This window comes from Rhopilema esculentum, chromosome 7 (assembly GCF_057945365.1).
Source record: "Rhopilema esculentum isolate cy_ngs chromosome 7, ASM5794536v1, whole genome shotgun sequence".
Taxonomy (NCBI): domain Eukaryota; kingdom Metazoa; phylum Cnidaria; class Scyphozoa; order Rhizostomeae; family Rhizostomatidae; genus Rhopilema; species Rhopilema esculentum.
The window spans coordinates 461,277-484,675 of NC_142821.1; the positions used below are offsets into that span (position 1 = coordinate 461,277).

Sequence of the window (23,399 nt, forward strand, 5' to 3'; positions counted from 1 at the left end):
CCCAATTCAAAAATATCAGAACCATTTTCTACGGCTTGAAGGCAAAGCGTCTTTTTTAATTTTCGGTTTCCACTTCTTATCGCTACTCCGAAAGTCATGCTTTTCGTTATCGAATCCACCAGACCTTGTCCCCAAAAATAATTCTTTACTTTACATTCAAGCCAAATTAGTAAATAGCTATCTTCAACCATGCAAAGCCAAATGTCTACTCAAAGCAAGTCGATTGCTTGCCAAATCAATTCTTCTTGCATGATTACACAGACCTGTGATAATTATGCAAACGTTTCAAATCAATTCTCGTACGCGATTTTGCTCTCTGTTACACAGACCCTCGTCTAGTTTCCATATTGCTCGACCTGATAGTCATAAATAAGCATGATAAATAGTCATAAATTAGCACGATTAATTATTTCAAGTAAAGAGTTAGGGTTAGTGTTAGGGTTAGGTTTAGGTTTATGGTCAGGGTTAGGGTTAGGGCAAACTAATTACGTCATCAGGTCGAGCAGTATGGAAACTAAACAACTTCCTATAATGGGAGAAAGTTGGTTTCCAGATCCCTTGGCCGTCCTCTGTGCCTCCTTGCCACATTTCCCATCCCACCATACCTTGCGCTTGACGTAAAATGTTTTAGAAGATCTGTGTGGTTTAGAGCTACAAAAATATACCTTCGAAAAACTACTGTAGTTTGGTGTTATAAATCGAAGCCCTTTTCAATTGAGTGTTGCTGTTTACAACTAGAAAAAGAAGAGGACTCTAGGTGCGTTAGAGCAGCATTTAGCCCGTTCTAGCTATTGGACATGGACACACTCCAAGGGGCCTATTCTTCAGAATCGGACAGCGAGTCGAGTGGAGTAAAGCCGCCCCTTCTCACCACGGTAATTGTCTATATTCAATTTTTTAAGCACCAACTGTTGCCTATAGTGTAAAAATCAAGTATTATATCAAGTGAATGGTTCCTATGGCGGGTTTTTGCAATTTTGATAAAGGTGGAGCTTGAGCAGTTGTTTTGTTTCAAATTAAAGATCCTGTATGTTCAGTTGAACATTTAATGAATTTTCAGTCCTGTTTTTAACTGAAACGGAAGGTATGATGGTGGGCTGAAGGCTTCTTTTACGATTTTCGAACAGGGAAGTACTAAAACAGAAATGGAAGATCCAACAATCCCCCAGATTTCTGTCATTAAAATCTAAAAAATTTGAAGGTCTTTCAACAAGAAAAATTTGGAGCATTGTTTCTAAAAATGATGCCAATATGATGGAAGTTTGGAGAACAATGGGAAAAAACGATAATCCAAAGTTTTTAGCCCTGAAATTCCCAAATCCAATGCCTGTTATGTTTTGGGGTTTGGGCTTCAGTTGAGACTAAGTGGCTGGTAAACTTGCTTTTTGGAACAGGTTGGTACAGAAATTTCACAAGACAACCTGAATAATGCCAGGGTGCATTCCATGTCAACTGTACGCTGCAGGTCCACCAGGGCATTTGTTTAGGTACGCAGAAAATATAGAGGTAGTTAGTAAAACAATAAACATTGTTGCGCCAGACAAAGAAAACTGATTATTAAAGACAACTGTGGTGTATGAGTCTTTATTTTACGTTAACTCTGTACATGGCTTCATGTTTAGCATGCCAATAAACGAAAATTTTAAGTACGCCAACAATTTTTTTATTGGTTTGCACGCCGAATGCCAAAAAAACCTAGGTGTGCGCCGAAGATCTTTGGGCCCAAGTACATGGGAATAATGCACCCTGGGAATAATGCAATATGTCATAATGCAATGCTTATCTGGTGGAATGATTACATAGAAAGGAAAGAGAGAAAGTCATTTTCTAGCATGACAAGAAATTTTGCTTTAAGGCAACTTATTCCAAAATGTTCGTGCCTATCCATAAGATAGGTGTCCTCCTTTTTCCTATTCAAAACCCCAACCTTAGCACAATGGAAAATGTCTGAGCTGGTAATGATGCCCCTAAGACATCAACTTGGAGAACATAGTTGCAATAGCTTCTTTCAATGATGTCAGACTTGTATACCCAAAACTTTCAAGACCTGGAGTTTTTTCTCAGCGAAAACAAGTAGATTTTGCCAAAATAGAGGTATGTTGATAAAAATAATAGTTTTTATTGATGTCCTCATGGACCTGGAAGAAAGAGACACTGGGTAAAGCCATCAAATGAAATCTATAAATCTAGCAAAAAAGAATTTAACAAAAATAGTAGGAAAATGACAATCCACAAGAAGCAATTAAATATAGTTATCTGCTTTGAAATACCAAAATATTAAGATTGAATTAAGAGAAAGCTGGCTCTGAATGTGTTCCAGAAAATGTGGCCAGACCTGTTCTAACAATCTTTTGGTGGTACAAAACTTGAAAATGGCTTTGAAAAAAGCAAACATTCAGTAACCTAAAGCTTTTCGTCTGAGTTTAAAACCTCAGAACATAGATCAAAACTCTACGCTAGAAAATATATATACCCAGTTGTGGATCGAAACCTGTTCTACTTAAGCACATGGTTCTAGCCGATTATTCTCATCTAAATATTTGTTTCTCTATTTGAAGTAAATTTGATATATATATATATTTGATTATGCTTGATTTTTAGGCAAAATCCAGAAAAGGAATTAAGGATGAAGATGACAATGATAGCCACCAAAATTATAGAGAATTTGGTAAGTCCCTCATTATATCCGTAGTTTTGTAAAGGAGATGATCTTTTAAAAGAGTTTGCTTGTTGCAATGCAGATAACTGCTAGATTTCCTTTAAATCAGGCTTGTTCTCTTTCAGTTACCTTCCCTGTTGATCAAGTTCTCATATTGAATTCACCAATTTTGCAACAGCCTAAGTATTCTGCTCTACTAAATTCTGTAATTTCTATTTTCTTTTCACACCATTGGAAGAATTTGATATGTTAGCTTACAGCAATAACAGCCTTAGCAACCTTTCAAGATAGTGGTCCATTACTGAAGTCACTTACATAATTAATTTAGGCCTTTCTGTTTAGAAATTGTCACAAGGGATATGAAATGCAAGCCAAAATGAGCTTATAAAGGCGTTTACCCACCTAATGATGTTTGTGAAAGAAAATCCTCCATCTGTTTAAGATTGCCTAACTTCTGTCTTTTTAAATATGTTATTATGCGAAATTTTAAACAAACTGTTTGATTCACACGAATAATGAAACAATAATGCTTTGTTTTCCTAAAATTAGCCAATTCATCTCTCATTTAGGAATCTGTGACTTATAGGAACTAACCTTCTGAAAATGTTACTTGTCATGAACCAATAAACGTGATTGGTTTTCTGAATTTAGCTTCCTGATACTTTAATCAGAGAGACTCACTAATCGTACAAGCAAAACTGTTTTATAATTTTCCATTTCAGAAGCTCCTTGTTTACATTTCTGGTTTTTATTATTCCCTGAGTTTTCTATTGTTCTTAAGCGCCACTGATAAATTTACGTGGCTGAAAAAACTCTGCGTGCATTTAAATACAGGGAAAGCTATCCAAATTTGGTCTGCGTCCTGATGTGCGACATCAAGTGTGAATTCAGCTTTCCTGTCTCTTGTGTGGAAAGAAATGTGTTTTTGCCAGGACAGCCAACAGCTTGCTCTAATAATCCGGTGAGGGTATTGGCTAGGATAAGGGCACTAATCCCCCATGAAATGAAAGGCCTGATTTTTCAATTCATTCTGTCTATTGTAATATATACTGTTATTTATACTGTGCTGAAACTGTAAAGGCAGAGCTGTACATTGTTATTCATTATGAATTTACTTTTCACTTATATTTCTCTGTTCTTGCGGTCAAATATGTTAATAACAGTTAGCATTCTTGGTTTTTTATAGACCAAAGCCAGTCAGTTGTAGATTCAAAAAAAAGAAAATATGTGAAAGAAGTGAGTTTTTTGTTCCTTGTTAATTGCTTTAATGCATTTTCCAGTTTGCTATATTCATTGTGGTTTTGAAATTTCTTTATTGTTTGTTGGGTAAAAATTTATATCTCGGGCCTGTTTGAAATTTTTCTAGATTCTTCTTCCTCTTCTCCTTCTTCTCCTCCTTTTTTATCTTCTTCTCCTTCTTCTTCTTCTTCTTCTCCTTCTTCTACTTCCTCTTCTTCTTCTTCTTCTTCTTCTTCTTCTACTTCTTGCAAGACACCTTTTTGTAATGTAGATGTTATTTTATATAAAATTTGAAGTTTTGTTTACCGTGAAATTCAATTTATTTATATTATCATGCAATAGTTGGCCATTAGAAAATGGTATCTGGCAGATGCTTTTTTAAGCTGCAAATATGTTTTTTGGCAGTTTTAGCTTGCCAATCAGTGCGTGTGTGTGTGAGCTGTGTAAATTGTTTTACCTCAAAGTGACTATCATTAAAACTACAACATGTTAAGGACTACCTGTCATTAAGACTATACAGCTTAAGTTTGATGGTATTAACTTTGTTTTGTGGTATAATTATGTCAGTCATACCAAGAGTCATCCATGAAGTTGACATCATGTTGATGCAGCCTGTAGGTAAGTAACAGAAATAATAAGGTGTGTATTATGGAATTGCCTAACCTAATTTATTATCAAGACTGGTATGGATACATGTTGTACCAGTTTTTACCTAGTATGGTATTAAGTTACTGAGTTGATGAAAAGCTTTGGGAAAACAGGCTGTGCAACTTTTCATAAATCAAGCCTGGATAGTGATGAAGATTGAATTAGCCAAGCGTTTCATAAAGCTGTTGTTTACTGAAGATTTACACTTAAATTTTCATTGCACCTTGTGATGTAAAACCATACATTTAATGCATTGAAAAAGGTATTTGGTTTTGTTATAACTAGTTCAGGAAGTTTGAAATTAAATTCATTTCTTCAAAGAGATCTTAGATATTTTGGTATGATTTGGGAGACAGTATATTAAATGTATTGTTATGACTGATCAAGCTTTCCACCTTATACTTTGATGCCTTACAACAACCAGGAACTTTTTTACATAGAAGGAATGCTGGTACAATTGGGCAATGTGATTGGTTTTGTACCCTTGATGCCATTTTGTTGGTTCAGGGTTCAAAAACAAAATCTGAATTTACTAACAAATAAGCATTTTTCCAAAAATTTCAGTCTCACTGCATTTAGACCTACACCGTAGACCCACGAATTAATGAGGCAAAGCTTTCTACAGGCCGTTCTCTCAAATTTTGGAACTTCTTAATTCATGTGAGAGCACTCATTCATAGTCAATAGAAAGGAGGCCTTTCAATTGACTATGGTTCAATTAACACCTCATTGAGCTTGACAAAGAGAGCTCAATGGGGTCTGGGAATAATCAATTATTAAAAATATTTGTGCATGAATTAATAACGGCCTGTAGCAAGCTTTGCCTCATTAATTCGTAGACCCTATATTCGTTTGGAAGGGGGGGGGGGGGGGGGGGGTCTACGACTTAGGCTATAGGGATGGTAGTGCTTAAAGGAATTCTCTTTTCAATCGTTTTTGCAAAAATACATTATTATTGATTTTGGAACTAATCGTTTATACCCAATTTGACAAATAACTAACTGATCAATAATGTATCTTACCTGTGACAGAATTAAAGAGACTAACTTACATATACCAAAAACACCCATCAAGGTTGATATAGGTATAAAATACTGAGCTAACATCAATCCACCAAATAAAGAGCCTTTATCACAGCTCAGTTTAATTAACTTTAAAGAATGAAACATTTTCTGGGCAGTACTCCTTGAATTGTTCATGAAACATTAAAGTTCCTCTGCCTTTCCTTCTGACCAGTTTGGATATGTAGATCCACTTGTAACTGTATATCTCCATTGATAAATATTATTAACTAGCAATGGCATGTGTTTGCTTGCATTGAAACTGATCATAAATTGTATACTAAGAAATTCAATGAAGATTATATACATCATTAAATCAAAACAGTTCTTTGCTAGCTGTTATGTTCTTGTGATTTGAAAGCAGAAACTCATTTTGTGGCAAGTTTAACAACTTGTAAGATTGAGACAGCCTTTTAATGCTTCGTTTTTTTCGCAGGATGAACATTCATCTTCACGAAAGGAGATAGGTAAGCTATCTACAAGTCTTTGTTTGTTCATATCCGCTATAAGCTTTCAAGAACATGAGACAAAAAGTTGGATTTCGCTCGAAAATATCTATTTTTTCCACTTTGCATTATTCTTTTTATTGGTGCATATGAACCTTTATATTTTTTAACCGTAACTGAATCTGTGTGTGATGTGCCCTTAAACTTTATCAGTTTTTTATCGAAAAATTACGGTTGATTACTAATTGCTCTTCATGTGTATGGCAAAGTATGACATGAATTTTGACAGATGGCGACTCTGATGGAAGAAAGAGGACCGGTTCATCAGGGGAGGAGGACCAAAGAGTTTCAAAGGACCGAGAAAGGAAATACAGGGGACGATCCCGCTCTAGAAGTAAAAGTTATGAGGATATACATCCAAGCAAAGGTGAGTATAAAAGGAAAAGAAGCGAAGGTAAACATAGCAGCCCTGAAAAAAGAGGAAGCCCTGGAAGGAGGAGAAGTCCGGAAAGACGAAGGAGTCCAGACCACAAAAGAAGCCCAAATCATAGGAGAAGCCCAGAGCATAGAAGAAGCCCAGACAGAAGAAAGAGCCCGGACAAGAAGTGGAGTCCTGAAGGAAGAAGAAGCTCAGACCGAAGAAGAACTCCAGACCGTAGAAAAAGTCCAGACCGAAGAAGAAGTCCTGACCGAAGGAGGAGTCCTGACCAAAGGAGGAGTCCTGACCGAAGGAGGAGTCCTGACCAAAGGAGGAGTTCTGACCGAAGGAGAAGTCCTGACCGAAGGAGAAGTCCTGACCGAAGGAGAAGCCCACATAGAAAGAGATCACCTGACCGCAAGAGGTCACCAGACAGGCGAAGAAGGAGGAGCCGAAGTGGGAGTCATGGCAGGGATCGGGCAAGCAGATCTAGTTATAGTCCTAGGAGAAGGAAATCAGAGCGAAGCAATAGCCGAAGTCCACCACCAAGAGGAAGATATGAAAGTGGAAAGGGTATATGCAGGGCAGTATTACCACCGCCAGGTAAAGGTGAGACAGTTCTTGAGCTTTTCTTTTTGATAAAACTTATTTTGTGGGTGATAAAAAGTGTTCGTTTTGTCTCAGTATCTTGTGCTCGTGATTTTCTTTTCAACTCTGAATGCTAGATGTGCGTTTTTACAAAGATTTTGAAGATGTTGCCAAAGACAAGATACGAGGCTTCCCTTGCATAAAGCCTGTTTCCCGTCAGCCTTTGAGGAATGAGCTGCCTTGTGGGTGTTATTAGAGATAGTTTTGTGTTTCAGGAAAAGATGCCAAGGGACCACTATCAACCGAGGAAGTGGAGGCAAAGCTGTACGCTCACATGCAAAGAGTGAAGACAAAAGCTGTGGAAGACGCCAAGAACATGAACTTGCCAAGCTATTTGAATCCAGCCATGATAAATGTACATCAGTTTAAAGCCCAGCAGGAGAAAAGAAAACTTCTTTGGAGCTCAAAGAAGAAAGAGGTAGGCCTTTTTTGGTTTGATAAGTAAATAAGAACGGCGCTATGATTTGGAGAATTAGTGAGGAACTGACAAGTGATGGTGAGGTTTCACTATCACCAAATGACTTTTGGCTGGCAAATTGAAACATGTGTCGTTGGAATACGAATTTTCTTCTTGCTTGTGAGTTGTTAGCAACTGCAAGCGACTGCATTCTCCTGTGAAGCAAAAGCATTTTTGATTGCAGGTGATATACGTAGTTTCCATAATTATGGTGTCATTTTAATCAGCGGCGTACTAGGATTGTCCGCTTCGAGCTTAAGACTAAATTAACATGGCTATGGAAATAGAAACAGCAATTTAGACAATATTTGTTTGTTTTCAGGTCCTTTGAGTTAAGAAATCTTCCCATACAGTGGGTACGAAATCCTATTAGTGTGCACAGCCACATATCTTATTTTAGAAGCACTAAGTCAGGAACAGCGCTCATTAAGCATTCTTTTTGCATCTGCAAAAACTATAGCTAGGAATCTACTGTGAAGAATGTAGGTGGTGACTTCTTTTTGAGTTAGAAACCCGCGATATGTAATTAGGACGTATTTTACACGTCATAAAGGTTCTGTTCTTTCTAGGTAAATTGATTCGAAAACACACTGTATAAAGCCATAAAACTGTACGCTTTATGAATGGGAACCACGATAAATATTTGTTGGGAAAAATTTAAGTAGCATTATCTAGTTTTTTCAGAATGAATGAATAAGAAACTCTAAAAGATTTGTAGCAAAAAATTTAACAAGGATATTGATGGTTACAATCTGCTCAGAAGAATGTGAAATGTGTGGCTCTTGTTTGACAAGACGAACCCCTTGTTCTTACGTTTGCTCCCTCGTATAGGTGCAGGCTTGCTCGGGATTATGAGAAGATAATCAACGACATATAGCTGTTCTGGAAATTCCAGCTTAAAGAGCGTCAACGGTCTAGTCGGCATGTGTTCTACGACATAGACAAGTTTTATATGGACCCTTTATATGATATTTGTGAAGCATTATCTCGACATAGTCAGGGTAACCACTCTGCATGAAGTCTTTTCATTCCATTCAACTAACGAATCAAAACATTCTTCTAGGAGTCAACAACGGGCACTGGGTCCGCAGTTTGGGGACAGCAGACGTTTACAGATGAAGCCACAGACACAAAGTTTAGGCAGCTGATGGGAATAAAAAATGCAGCAGGGATCGAATCGAGTGACAAGGTTGAAAAGAGCAGAAAAGCTATGGAAGAACTTGAAAGGGAATACGAAAAGTCGAGAGCATTTCAGTTATCTCGAGGTGCTGGGGGTGTAACGGGAATTGGACTTGGCTTTGGCCACACCGAGCAGCCTTAGCTGATAACGAGGTCGACCTCGTTTTAACAGGTTAACAGCAGCACAGTTGCTCAAGGCTTTCTAGCTGTACCCTCAAAGAAAACTAATTGCGGGGTAATGTTTCATTGATGCAATCCTCCCATTGTAGATTGGTTATTTAGTCTGCTTGTTCATGAAATGGAGGCCATGAATTTCAGCGAAACCGTTTGTCGAATAGCCAAAAGGAATCATGTGCTTGGTTTATATATGTTGTCGGTCAGTTAGAGCTGTTCCTTTTGCTGGAAAAATAGAAACATATAAAAACGAACCATGCAAATATCTACTGTAATGTCTGTATTGGATTGTTTTCATTTTTTAACCTCGCGTTATGATTGTAATTTTGTTCATGTATATGTAAGATAGACTCATAGAAGAAAGATCATTCAATAATGTATGCGATAAAACGGCAAGCATTTCTTGAATCGCTTTTCTTGAACAAATATGTTTTGTCCAGAAGCCAGCAAGATCTTTTAGCCTGGAGCACAGTAGTTCATTCTAAATTTGATTGAAAGCTGTCAAACGATTCTTAGCTGTCAAACGATTGTTGGCTGTCAAACGATTCTTAGCTGTCAATCGATTGTTGGTTGTGAAACGATTGTTGGTTGTGAAACGATTGTTGGTTGTGAAACGATTGTTGATTTTCAAATGTTGCATAAACGAACGCTGTGTCATTTAAGTATCATTGGTTCAGATTGATAGCTAATCAATTTCATCATGCTTCGATGAAATTTCTTAGAACAAACAGGAAACAGGCAGGTTTTCAAAGCTGGTTTAAAAAGAAATAATAAAAATTAAGGGCTTTTTATGAAATTAAGACAACCAATCATTATCTTTGTAAAGCCTTTCTACTTCAGTAATCTCATGCGTGGACTGTAGATCAGCTTAAAAAAGAAACATTTTGGGAAATGAAGAACTAGGAATGATAATTATCCATCTAAATAAATTTGTTATTCAAATACACTAAATTTTACGACTTCATACTTACAAAATTACTATGGGCATATTGACACAGTTAAAAGCGGTCAATTCTACTTCACTTTAAGACTACTTCACTTCGAGACTACTTCACTTTGAGACTGTCTTGCTGCACTTTCCTGGTTGCAGCTTCTGCAACGCTAAACACAAAATGCAAGCAGCCAAATTTGATGAAGCTGCCATGGTGAAGCACAGCAGTCCCTTCCCAGCCTGCACCGCTCCCACCGATCAAACTCGAGCCACTGGTTCTACAGCCACAAGGGTTGACTATCTTTTGAACGCCGTGGCCTCTGGTTGTACGATGCGTTGGCGGTTTCTTGCTGTTTTCCTGCCCCTTTGAGCTCTGGTCCATTCTTGCGCTGGTTGATGTAATGTGTTTGTTTGGTTTGTCAGAGAAGTCGCATGAGTACAGCACGTTGTCGACAATCGTTCCATGCTCACTGTAATTCAGTAACTCGAACTGTCTCGTCTCCTAAAATCAAATCCAGCCATCAAATTCACTGACCAATTTTTGAAAAAATAGGTCTATGTAAGTTGATGAATTTTTCCCTCAATATCATGTCAATAAAAAAAAAGGAAATAAATTTTTATCTGCAAATTTCCGTTAATAAACTAGGTTTCGTCAAAGTTCTTTTCAAGTATTAGATTTGTATACTTCGCAACCGCTAGTCACAAAAAATGACCATTTATGTAAGTAAACAAAATTAGTCGGAAACAAGTAATTGTAACAGATGTCGTTCAATTTGACATTCAATGGTGAGTGGCATTTAAAGATTGGTAAGAAACAAAATCCACTGAATTTACCTCATCGAAAAATATGCAGGCATGCTTGCTTGATATGAAGTTGCAGTGTCCGTGTTGGGCTAGGGTCACATCGTTGTCGGAACCTGCAAGACAAAAAAGCTTGGAGCAAATCAGGCTAAGATATTTTGCTAGGGAGGGGGGTCAGCTAGAGAGGAGCTGAGGTAAGGAGATGCGCAGAAAAGTAGGACGTAAACTACGGTGGGGCAAATAAACTAAGAAAGGGATCAGCTTGAAGGGGGCATCACTGTGGAGATGCACAGCCAGGAAGGAAGTCGGCTAGGGAGAGGTTAAGGTAGGGAGTAGCTCAGCTAGGGAGGGACACAACACGAGAGAAGCTTTGTAAGGCAGTAGCTCAGATAGACTGTAGCTCAGAAGCAACTGGCGAGACTAAAAAGCATGCAAACCATAAAATGGATTTCCATGTGAGCTGATTGTCAAACACTCTCTGTTATTGTCAAACTGTGAGTTTAGTATATGTTTTTATGTTAACGTATATTAGGTTACATTATTAATTCATATCAACGTTAGTCGATGTATAAAATCATTTACAGCTATTTACTTCAATTCAAATCATTTCTATTTCTTTAGCTTATGTTTTAGGCTTGATTGCACAGATTAGACCCAGATGTAGAGCCATTCTGCAGTTTACAAATGTGATTTGAGTAGGATGACTCGATTGGATAGCCCTTTTAACGGTATTACATTAACCAGATGAAAATCATGAAACTAAGATTAAGTTGTAAGGACTAACCCTGTCCGATATCGATCGACCTGTTTACCATCTGCACCGTCTGCGTGTTGTTAAGCGGACACAGGGCTGCTATAGAGCGACCTAAAGCCACAGAGATACAAACAATAATAGATATATAAAAACTTTTTAAAAATTAGAATTTTATTACACAAAAAATGACCCAAGGAAGGAATATAAAATAAGCTGATAAAAGGTTGGGTATCCAAATATAAAAATTGTAGTTTTGTTAGCAACACTTGTTTCTTAAACTAGTCCTTGTTAAAATGGTAGCTTCACTTGCAGAAAATCAATCTTTTGAGAATGAACTTGTGAGTAAAAAAATACAAAATATCTTAGCAACAGAGATCTTTTAAGTATGACGTCACAAAAATTATTTTCAAAAATGTTTTAACCACAAAACATAAAATAACACCATGGAGTACTTTTAAATGTGCAAAATCAGTTACATATGTCGAAAATCAGGCATGGTATGGCCCAAAAGGATTCAGCTTGCTAACGGGTTACTGTAATGGACATAGACTAAATTATGGGGAAAGTTTTATAGGGAAAGAGCTTGTGCTCATGTGGCCTTACCTATTCCCATCCGTAACAAATTCAACTGGTTTTGCACATTATGAGTTATTTGACGATGAGCTTTCAGGTTACGAGATCCAAATTCAAAAATTATAGAAATAGATTTTTGTGACGTCGCCACAACACCATGAAGAATCTTGAGAATGGATAAGTCCTAGTCAAGAAAAATCTAGGGGTTAATTAGCCGGTAGTGGATAAATTAGCATAGTTGTCACCTCGAGGCGGGTTGCTTGCCAGTATTTCTTGGATATCAGCTGCTGTTATTTTTTTGTTGGGCGCTTGAGGTGCCTGAGAAATAGGATGCCAACATATCAAATTAATATGTTTGACGTTTTAAACTCTGAAGAGTGTCGAAAAGCTTTAGTTTACTCAAATGTTTGCTTTTTTCAAAGCCATTTTCAAGTTTTGTACCACCAAAAGATTGTTTACATATCAAATTGATAACGTATTGCAATCTTAGAAAGACAAGAGCAAAGGACATGTCTTGTGACTTTCCAGTGTTATGCTTCTTGATATCTGATTCGATCATTTTGAAAACTTCGTCTGTTGTCATCCCGAGTTGGAATTCCTCTCCCTCAGTTAAGCTCACATCGTTTAAAGGAGTATCCTACTTATTATGATCAGCAGCTGAGACAGCCACCTCATGTGTTGATTATTCACTGTGTTTTCTCTTATCAATTAATTATTGCTTTTCTAGAATCGGAAGATCTGGGGCCCTAAGGAAAAACCTGAGACGGACCGCAAGAAAGCCCCATTCATGGGTTGTCAAAAACAGCAGCACGATTTGAAAAAGATAATAGTTATCTAGGGGGACTGAGTAATAAAAGCTTCAGTTGAAGAAATTATAAACTTTTAAAGATGAATTGAACTTGATCGAGGTCTTACAAACATTGATATAAATATAATCTGGAGGCTCCGTTGGGTTGGGGGCCTTAATTGTCGAACTAAGGTGCTCGAAACTGCGTTACGCCACTGATTTGCGGCTACATTATTGCACTTCTAGACACATCTCTGATAGCTTCGTTAATTATTCTTCGAAAAAACAATTTTCGATAAATCTAAAAATTTGCAAGGAGAAGACTTGGTCTATCCGGGGTTGAAGAACAATAGGATGAAAGACTAGAAGGCTATTACCTTTGACTGGCCGAGTAGCTGTTGCAGTCTCTGAAAAGCAAGAACCTTGACTAATCTTGAATCCAACTGAGACAGCAGTGGATCTGAAACACAGAGAAGCACAAAGCTAATCAGTTAATTCAAAATACCAACATATAGGCTATATTTCACGGCACAGCTTCCATACCTGAAATCTTCAACAAAATTGTTGAGACAAACAGAAAATTTTTTAAAAGTCTAATACCAATTCAAATAAAAGCTACATCATTGAAATGGGGAGGGGCGTTGATTGCTCTTTTTGAAAAGTGTAATTTCCTTTGAACATCTCAATTATTTTGTCCGGAATCCACTCATTGTATTGGAAATACTGAGCTGCAAGAGCTAAGCACGAGAGGCGTTCCAAAAGCTGCAAAGAGGTACCAATGACGTGAAAAATAATTCGGGAAAATAAAACTTCTAACGCGTCTGACAGCATTGGAAACGTTAACAAGGACAAATACGTAGGTAAAAATGATATTCATACAGTTTCAGATACCACAATGGAACCGAAAATTCAATCGAAAAAAGTGACAGATTTTTATACAGTGCCCTCTTATCATCATCCGTCTCTGTGAGATCCTGAAACTGCTTGCTTAGGATCGATTTAAACACTTCGATCGTTCCAGTACTTTGTTTACAACGAATCTATTCAATACGCACTAGTAAACGAGACATATGCTAAGACGGATTGTGTAACATAAGTAATACCTTGCAATGAATCAGTTGTTATGCTGCTCACAAACGATGTTCCGGTAGTCGGCAATGTCTGCCCGTGAGACGAACTCTTGATTACAACTGATTTTGCACTTGGTGCACATGATGATATAGTCGTGCTGTCACCCTGGGATGTTGGAATGGATGTCGAAGGATACTCTGACGTAATCCCTGATGATTTTGATGCCGGTTGAGTTGCTAGGATAATGATCTTTTGCGATGGCCCACTTGTGACCGTTTTGCTACCTGACACAGCCGCTGCTTTGGGCTGTTCTGTTTTCTCCTTAGAAATAACGCTATCTTCACTTTTGATAGCTGTAGATACTTTATCTGAAGATGCTTCAATTGGTTCAGCAGAGGAAATCTTGCTTAGTGTCGGTTTAAAGCTGCAAAGGAAAGGTGTATTTTTTCAATGAAGTTACCTTAACAACTGACAAATCAGACTCTGACTTGACAACTGAAAATACGGATCAAGATGAAATGCAGCAAACCTTTCATCTTTCATTTCAACATCTTCTTCACTTTCGTCTTCGAGTAGCATTTTTTCGTTTGCTTCCAACGACATTTCCGCTGAATCCTCAACTGTTTTTTCGACTGTCTTTATCTCAGCACTCTTGATGCCCTTTGGCTCCCCCTTTGGCTCCCCCTTAGACTCTCCCTTAGACTCGCCCTTTGGTTCCCCTTTCGCCTCTTCCTTTGCGCCCTCCTTTTGCGGTACTTTCACGGAGCTGACTCTTGTAGGCACCGAGGCTTTTGCCATTTCATATACAATGTCACACTGAAGTGCGACTAGAGATTTTAACCACTGCAATACAAAAAAAATTGATCAATATTTCATTTCTTTATAAAGGTGATTGAATTAAAACTCGATACCTCCCTAAGTTTACTTCAGTAGATATTGATAGACATAATTGATTATGAAACTCCTAATGCAAGATTGCAGGTTTTCACTCAAAATGATGTCATGATTAGTGAACAATGTCTTCATCAAACGCTAGCGAGTTTACTACCTTCTCTTGCTCTGATTTTGAGGGTAATTTGATAGGCTTGGCATATGGTGGTAATGGCTCCATCATACTCCTGATATGAAAAGGTAACCTGAGAACCGTAGGGTTTTTGTATTCTTCTTTAATGGCATTGGGGACCTGAAAAGAAAAGACATCAAAGTCTTTTGACACCCTTGCTGATTATCAAATCAAGAGAGACAGAATTACGGAATGATAAACAGTGAGCAACTTAAGCCAAGTTGTTTAAAAAGCAGAAACATCTGGCGAATTCACATTAAATTTTGCTTTTCACAAATGGATCCATAGATCTAAAATTGAAAAAACGCATACTTAGCATCATTTATAAGAAAATTGGCTTCAGAAGGGCCTAGCTGAATATAAACTCAACTTTCACCTCTTTGCTGCAAACTGTCATAAACATTAATTAAAAAGTAGACATAAAAGTAATTGTAGAACAATGCGATTTTTCTATATGTAGATTAAAAGTTATTGTTAGAAAAAATTAATTTTGAAAACGTACAATCATTCTCCGCTGAAGCTTCCGTCGCCTGTTTGAAAGGATTCTTTCTCTAAAATGACGATTTAACAGTTTTATGGAAAACATGAGCGGAAATGGCATATAAAAGAATCGAATAAGAGTAAATTAAAAAAAAAGGAAAAGAAAAATTTGTCAAAGAGGGAAGAGATGAGCAGCAAATGAAGGGGAATTTGAAAAAGAATGGGGAATAGGTTAAAATGTTTAAGGTGAAGGTGAAAAGAGAATGAAAACAACAAAGGAGAAAAGTAAAAAAATAAGAAAAGTAAGATTTAAATTTAGAACAATACAGAGCCAATTACATAATAATTTTTTTGCCTGTACAGAACTTGAAAATGGCTTTGAAAAAAGCAAACATTTCACAACATACTACTAAAAGCTTTTTCGTCTGACACTCCTCAGAGTATATATATATTTTTTCCATCATGTTTTTTCGGACCTTTATTCTGACGTCTTATATTCAAAGCCATTTTCAATTACATAATCACTCCAGGATATACATGAATTTCCAATAGACAAAATTTCAGGATTTTAATTCATCTTAGTAGAATAAGAAGAGAAGCGCACAAAAAACCTGGCAACACTGCATTTTTGTCGCTTCTTTGAACTGAAATTAGCTGGCTTTTAATCGCCTGGTCAAAGAGCTCTAAAAAAATTACCATGTATAACGTAACCTTTCTCAGTCAATTGCGTCTAAAACAATTGATTTTACATCGTAGAAACATCAGTAGTATTTTTGGAGAGTTGATGAAGCAAAACTAAGATGTGCCTTGGCATATAAGGAGTAGAACACTAGGGTCATAATTCAAAGGGAAACTTAAGGACTTCCTGCTGCACTACCATCCACCCTGAAGAACATAATTTACATATCACTTAATTAGCAGTATACTCTGAAGTATGTTTGTAAATTGAATATCTGATAGGGTTTTGAGGGTAAATTCTAAGAAAAGAAATGAAATAGGATTTTCACCCGACAATAGATTAGCAAATGACTCAAATCTTCACCAAACTAAGTATAGCACATCAAGGTTCCTATAAAAAAATTGAAGAGAAGAAGCGCAGTTAAAACCGTATAAAAATTGGCAATAACAGCTGCCGAAGGCAATAGTCTATAAATATCACACCTCTTTGCCTGACGTAAGAAGTTTAAAACGATAGCATTTTGATTGATGTTTTTACGCATTCCATCGGATGCATCCATTCGCACACTGTATCTTGGGTCTTTTACCAAGGGCTAGCAGGAGAGAATAAACGTAGAGCAGTTAACAGTATTGAATTTTGCATCAGACCTAGAGGGAGTTTAAAAGGATGACTACAAGGGAATTAATTATTATAGAAACGATTAACAAAATAATAGCCAATCCCGATGAATGGGACAGTTTGTAAAAACCAACCTCATACTGTTCGGGGTGATTGGGGCACATCCATAAACTTGCTGGTGGGGACACCATGGGAGGGTGCAAGCAGTCGACGTGGAATACAAGAGGACAAAAATCGCATGCTGCCATGGAGTTGGGTGATGTTGATCTATCAAAAATATTGCTATGTTAGTAAAATATAGCAGTCTTCGTGCAATGAGAAAAACTTTTAAGATATGTCAAAGTTTGATGGTTTGAAGAAAATAAAGTAACAAAAGAGCTGCAAGTATTGAAATAAATCTGATTGTAAATATCGCTGTTGCTGAGCCGTGCAGCCCGATACAAGATTTACAGAAGTATAGACAAACGAGATGGTATCAAAACAACGATCAAGTATAAATACCTGGAGCATGCAAAGCAAAGCTTCTCAAAGTATTCTTCATTCTCGTCTCTAAAAAGAAAATTTGTCCTTACTAAGGCATCCTATATAAAGGTATATTACATGGCAAATACTTCTTCTGATGAAAATTTTGCTAATTCTTAGACAGTTTAAGCTGGCAGGAATATATTTACTTGTTAATTTGACTGAAAAAATCGTTTGTTTGAAGTTTGCAGGATTTTTCCTTTTCATGATTCTAATTTTGGAAGATAGATCCTGACTGAATCTGACAATAGTAAAGAATTTTTATCCACAGTCACCTTTTGCCACTTTTCCCGTTTTCAGTTTGTTTCTGGGTCTTTTGCTTTCTGTCTCCTACAATAAGAAATAAATTTGTCATCCGAAAAATAAATTGATCTCTGAGCCTATTGGTAGGAGAAAAGCAGAACTTTGATGAACTGGTTGCAAAATAATACCACTCTGAAAAAATGACGTTTTTCTCTACAAGGATCAAACACCTGTGCTGTCGATAAAACACTGGTGAAGATAATCTTACCAGGAAACACCGTGAAATCTTGCAACTCTAGCGGAAGCTCAAATTCCTTTGGATTCTTATCTTTGAGCAGCTTGGCAAGAAAAGGGAAGACTTGCTCTGGTTTGTTTACCACTGACTGTGACGTAATCGGTTCTTGGGCTTTAGTTTCCTCTTTAGATCCCTCTTTGTTTGGTTGTTTTTCCTGTTGGTGAAGAAGAACTCAACGAATCAGAACACCTTTCTAAACACAGAGAAAATTAATTCAGGTGGAAAAAATTGGCTTTGATACAAATTTTTGAATTTCGTTGTTATTGTTGTGGTTTGCCCCTCATCTTGTTTATTACGTAACATTTTTAACCTTTGAAGTGTCCTATCAACATTATGTGATTCATGTACACTTTGGGCTCGTGACTATAAGTAGAAGGGGCATGTGAAATCATTCGTACTGCGATGAACTCTAATAACTAAGATCCGAAATTTCTAATGGCTATTGGCAAGGCTGATTACACTTGGCAACACAAAATGTAAGGGGAACCTACGTTGGGATACAGATGATCATGCCCGCAAACAATGGCTATATTATCATTCTGTTATTTTGAAATTAACTGCTCACTATCAAGTAAGGTTGCATAAAAAGACTTTAAGTACTTAGCATTTGCATTGACTCCATTACCTGCTTTAAGGCAGCTTTGCATTCGTTGCATATCCACTCTCCCGTGGGAATGTCATCTTCTTCTAATGGAGGGTTACTAAAGAACAAATTTTACCAAATTTTTACATTACTAAATAAACCAAAATTTTCACGAACAAAATAGCACAACTTGAACGGTTATTCAAATTCTACCGTTACTATAAGCTTCAATGCTAAGTTCTTTTTGACTAAGAAATATATTTCTCCTTTAAAAATCAAGTGAAGAATCTAGACACCCTAGTACAAGTACGTTTAATGGGGTACATGGCTAGCTATGAACTTTTTCTCCACCAAAACTCTTTCGTGTTTAAAGGCACTGAGTCACGGTAAATAGGCCTTCTCCATAGGGGGTCATTTGGTTTCGGCGTGAACGTTGCTGTTTCACGTTTCACGTGCTGTTCCGTTGTTGACAACTTTCTATTGATGAAAACTTTTTTGTTAATCAGTACGAGGTGAGTTCATATGACAAGTTTGAGGTCAACTAATAGCATCGCAGTCATGAATATCGTGACTCAGCGGATTTTGGCACGTTGGGTATACCCAATCCATTTTATCATGACTCAATGCCTTTAAGTGTAAACAATAAGAAGAGCAGATGAACAGCAAAGGAATCATTTTTATAAGTTTGTCATCATAAGAACTTTCATTTCTTCCAGCAACACAAACAGCGAATAAAAAGCTAGGATCAATGTATAAATATTCATCCTAGGTCCACAGCCTCGCAATATGCTGCCAGAACACCACAGGTTCTCATTTTAGGCAAAGAAAAATCACAGCACACGCATATTGTTTGAAGAGCATCTAGCTTTTAGGTGATAGCACTAATTTAGGCAGTCAAAATGGTTTACGATTGAAATGAAACAAAATTTAATAAAAAGATCAAGGTCATGGTTCTTTAAAATAATCAAAAACTCAGCGTTTGACATCATGAACATTTGAAATTTAACATCAATCCCAATTACAATAAAATATCCCTGACATATATCCCAGACATATCCCTAAAATTTCCTTTTGTTCCTTTTCCCCTTGTGGAAGAAAGCAGGAAATGATAATCAAGATGAATTACCAGCACTGAAAATGGAAGGAAGCAGGACATCTGTCACAGCAGAGGAGGTCACCTCCCTCTCGACAGCTATCACAGCAATCTCTATTCACTGTCCTTCCGCCATTTCGATTGCCATACTTCCTTGAGTGAGACTGTTCCTTCTGCTCTTTTTCTTTTATGTATCTTCGCCTCTCCTCTGCTGAATGTGGTGGAGCAATAATGGCCTGGATTTGCTACAAGAACCAACATTCAATCGAAAATGTCAATATTTCCCCTTCTTAGTAACATTGTAACGATATTGGGTAGATTAAAAAAGCTCAGAACCTAAAAAGGATTCATTGTGATTATGCACATAGTAGTTGCTTCCTGGATGTGATGATTTTACATCTTCACCAAAGGAGTAGGCATTTGCAAGATGTATGTGTTATAAAATTGATTCAACATTAAAGAATAAACAGTGGAGCTTCTTTCAACATAATAAAACAACTTGGTGGGCAACTGCCTATAATTCTTTTCTCTATGACATTAATCAAGAAAAATAAAACCCTTTTAAAAATTTTCAAAAATTTCCTTTTAATTTTAAAGGTAACTTCAAAGCCACCTACAAAAATAGCTGTTGATAAAATTAATCATCATATTAACCTCTTCTCGTGTTCTGCAGCTTAGGTAAATATCTTAATTTAATGAAAGTGTTAATATGATCTTTGTTGGTTCAGTAAACTTTGTTCGAATCTGCAGATACTTAGTCCAAGAGCCAATACAGAAAAGACTGCACATAGCCAGCAAAATCTCTTAAGTGGAACTAATAAAATGCAATGCCATAATTCCAAGCTTTGTTGAAAATAAATTATTTGCTCTCTCCTCTGTCACCTTCTTTCAACTTTCTGATATGATGACATTCATTTTATAAGAAACACAGAATTAACCTCTACAATAATAAAGCTTGCATGATCTTTATGTTTTGAATAAATTGTACAAATTTAGACTCTCCCAGTATGTGAAAGTTATGAGAAAAACGAAAAGGTAAGATTCAATCATCCACTTTTACAAGAACCAAAATCAAAATTTTTAGCTACAATGATTTTCAAATTCAACTGACAAATCATAAGAGAGGAGGCCTCAATGATACAGGCTAATCTCAATTGGGATGTCTGTTAACCAAAGCAAGAATTTTTTAAGATGCAAAGTAATTCTGCTTTTAAGTCACATAGAGACTAGCACATTTGAGCATTTTTTTTTAAATTTTAAATGAGAAGTAGCTGCTGAATCCCTTCTTCAACTTTCATATAAAAAAATTGTATTGAAGATCAACTTCAGATAAAGATGTTTGCAAAGAAATTTGCCAAAAATAAAGTCCACTGAGATGGATGAAACAGATTCGGATACATAAGTTGCAATTAATGATAATGATAAATGATAAAATGATAATGATAAATGATGTTGTTTTCTAGGATTTTGAAAGGTTGTGAATATTTTGTTCCTGTAGCATGCTTTTCCCTTTTTCTAGTATCAATAAATCTGCAGTATCACAAGCCAGGGCTAAAATTAAGTCACATTTAATTAAAAAAATTTCAAAATAGGCTGATCAGAAATATGCAAGTACATGACTGTTGAGTTTGCTCAATCAGTGCACTTTGACTATTGCTCAACTACATTACATTACACAGTTTATTTTTTTGGCTTGAGGTAGCTTCTTCCATTTTTAAGAGGAATGACCTTTCTGTGTCATGATGGCTGTATTTTACTGAGAGAATGCAGCATTTTGGTTGGAGAGTGTTACCATCTAAAGCTTTGCTTAGGAGTACAGTACACCTTGGGAGTGTGTCATTGATCCCACGGCAGAAATAAATAATCAGAAAACTATTCTTTCATGATAAGCTAATGTTTCATAGCATTTCTGGCTGGAATATTTTTATGATAGTTTTGCAATTACAGAAAAGGTGCCATGGCTTAGCAAAGGCTGAAAACATTATGTACAGGGAATTTGATTTTTCCATCCACACAACAGCTACTTTCAACTTAATGAGGTAGGGATGGCTTAAAGTGTTATTTGTGTTATTAGTCTAATCAAAGTATTTTTCAAAAACTATGGACTTTCAATCTTTGTTTCATTAAAACCTGATTTAGATTCATGCTCATAACTTCACATGGGTCTTATGGTTGAATAGAGCCTCAAGAAAATCTGGTAAAACTATAAAGAAGATCTTTTCTGGCCACAAGTTATTTGAATATTGACTTGCAACCATACTTATGTTTAATGGAATATATATTTGTTGTATTACAGGCAGGTATTTCATATAATTCCAATGTCTATAAGAAACATTTTTTGTATCAGACAGAGGTTGCCATGAAGAAATAAAAAAGAAATGTAAAAAAGAATAATAGATTGGAGTTATCTGTGATATATCTATAATATATCATACACAAATATATATATCTATTATTCATCATACAGTTGTCCGATGATCACACTCAGAGTTGCAACTTAGAACTGTCATGTTCTATACACAAAGAGTGTGTACAGTTTTTGTCCAATATAGCATAGAGCACTTTATGACAAACTGGTAAACAGTTATTTTCATTCTTTTATTCATCAAACCATTTATGTTTTCATTACTTTGTTATTATATGACATCACTTTCAACTGACAAACTGAAAAACATAAAGGCTTTAGGTTGAGTGGATAAGATCATGACTGTATCTTGCGAAACCTTGTATTACTTCAACAACATACACACATCTCTTGTGAAACAAAGCTCAACATTGCGTACTCCAGCATCTTTTTCCATTGGAAAATTTAAATATTCACCGTTTCTCTGAGAGTTTTTGATTATGATATCCATTTTACCAATACTATTGGCAATAGGCCCAAATTCAATTATACATGCTAGGAAATTTTTCAAACAATAATACTTGCCAAATGCATGTCACATTTCTGTGAAGTGATCTGCCTTGTCCTGATGCTGTATTTCAATTAGACAAGTATATTTTTGCACTGGTCTCATCTTTTTCTCAAAGATCTAAATTTTTTCAAATTACACTCATTTTTTTATAAGAAACTGGCTAATAAGAAACAAGTACTGGACAGTCAGAAAAAATTAAGAAACTTCAGTACTCGAAGCAAAAAAATTAAGAAACTGATAAATCGTGATAAAACTGAGAACAACTGAGAAATTTTGTAAAATCCAAGAACAAGATTGCCTTGTTGGCCTAGAACTTAAGACACAAGGGATAGAAATATACTTCCAACATCTAAATACAGCATCGGAACAGAAGCGAATCTCTTGATGTGATAAAAAAGGTCACGAACATTTCATAACATCATTCATGAGATCATGATTTAGAAACTCTTAAGAAACAATGAGTATTGAGATTTCCAGAACATTAAGAAACTGGAGCACTCAACATCGACCTTTGTTTCTTATAAAAAAAATGAGTGTAGATTCTACCTAACTGAAGTTATTCAATTTTTCTAATAGCGAGTATCTCAAGCAAAAAATGGAGTATTTTCCATGTGCTGTTCCTGATTATGTATTTCCCTTAGGAAGGTTCTATTTGGCGCATATAGGGTGAAAGGAAATGCTTTCTGAAGTGTTGTTCGGAGGGGCCTCAAACAGCGAAAGAAACTCCACTGATATGGTAGTAAATAATCATTTACTAAAGTATATTGTTCTAAAAACCTAAAAATAAACGTCTAAATTACGTTATTTACCTCCATTATTCCACCTGAAGTATCCATATCATACTCAATTCGCTCCATCTCGAAGAATAGATTCGTATCTCACAAAACCTTCTCTCATGCATAGGCCTGTGTCAACAGCAGCCTCGATTGCATAATTTTTCAATACCCCTTTTAATGACAAAAAAATAATGAAAAATGCCAGTTTTTCTACCGTACATGGTAAAAAAAGAATCAATTGGGAATCGAGTACATTCAAACATAATTTTGAATATTATCTAGCAGG

The 23,399-nt window shown here is 36.3% G+C and overlaps 2 protein-coding genes across 3 annotated transcripts; one reads left to right on the top strand and one right to left on the bottom strand.

Moving 5' to 3' along the window:
• Positions 1-590: 590 nt before the first annotated feature.
• On the top strand, positions 591-9,194 carry LOC135683586 (uncharacterized). 2 transcript variants are annotated; one of them, XM_065198886.2, is made up of 7 exons: positions 591-875; positions 2,602-2,668; positions 3,846-3,895; positions 6,044-6,074; positions 6,343-7,074; positions 7,335-7,537; positions 8,640-9,194. In XM_065198886.2, exons 1-7 carry the CDS (start codon positions 798-800, stop codon positions 8,895-8,897), a joined length of 1,419 nt encoding a protein of 472 aa, XP_065054958.2. In that variant the 5' UTR covers positions 591-797; the 3' UTR covers positions 8,898-9,194. The 2 variants fall into 2 exon arrangements, with proteins under 2 accessions (XP_065054958.2, XP_065054957.2); XM_065198885.2 differs by having other exon boundaries at positions 593-875; positions 6,343-7,080.
• Positions 9,195-9,439: 245 nt separating this feature from the next.
• On the bottom strand, positions 9,440-23,385 carry LOC135683583 (PHD finger protein 12). Its single transcript, XM_065198882.2, has 17 exons — positions 23,147-23,385; positions 19,456-19,667; positions 18,372-18,447; positions 17,720-17,900; positions 17,484-17,538; positions 17,188-17,235; positions 16,821-16,953; positions 16,551-16,660; positions 15,412-15,460; positions 14,895-15,029; positions 14,376-14,689; positions 13,879-14,270; positions 13,153-13,235; positions 12,234-12,306; positions 11,446-11,526; positions 10,695-10,777; positions 9,440-10,362 (listed from the first exon to the last, which is right to left on the bottom strand). Exons 1-17 carry the CDS (start codon positions 23,192-23,194, stop codon positions 9,976-9,978), a joined length of 2,460 nt encoding a protein of 819 aa, XP_065054954.2. The 5' UTR covers positions 23,195-23,385; the 3' UTR covers positions 9,440-9,975.
• Between the last annotated feature and the right edge of the window lie 14 nt (positions 23,386-23,399).

What these genes read in the sequence shown, in the direction of transcription:
- LOC135683586 (XM_065198885.2), top strand. Translation starts at nt 798, where the DNA reads ATGGACACACTCCAAGGGGCCTATTCTTCAGAATCGGACAGCGAGTCG. An exon ending in ATTACCACCGCCAGGTAAAG is followed by an intron (nt 7,081 to 7,334) that starts GTGAGACAGTTC and finishes TTTGTGTTTCAG; the next exon opens with GAAAAGATGCCAAGGGACCA. An exon ending in GGAGCTCAAAGAAGAAAGAG is followed by an intron (nt 7,538 to 8,639) that starts GTAGGCCTTTTT and finishes ACATTCTTCTAG; the next exon opens with GAGTCAACAACGGGCACTGG.
- LOC135683583 (XM_065198882.2), bottom strand. Translation starts at nt 23,194, where the DNA reads ATGGAGCGAATTGAGTATGATATGGATACTTCAGGTGGAATAATGGAG. An exon ending in AGCTTCAGCGGAGAATGATT is followed by an intron (nt 15,030 to 15,411) that starts GTACGTTTTCAA and finishes TTTTCTTTTCAG; the next exon opens with GTCCCCAATGCCATTAAAGA. An exon ending in GTTGAAATGAAAGATGAAAG is followed by an intron (nt 14,271 to 14,375) that starts GTTTGCTGCATT and finishes TTTCCTTTGCAG; the next exon opens with CTTTAAACCGACACTAAGCA.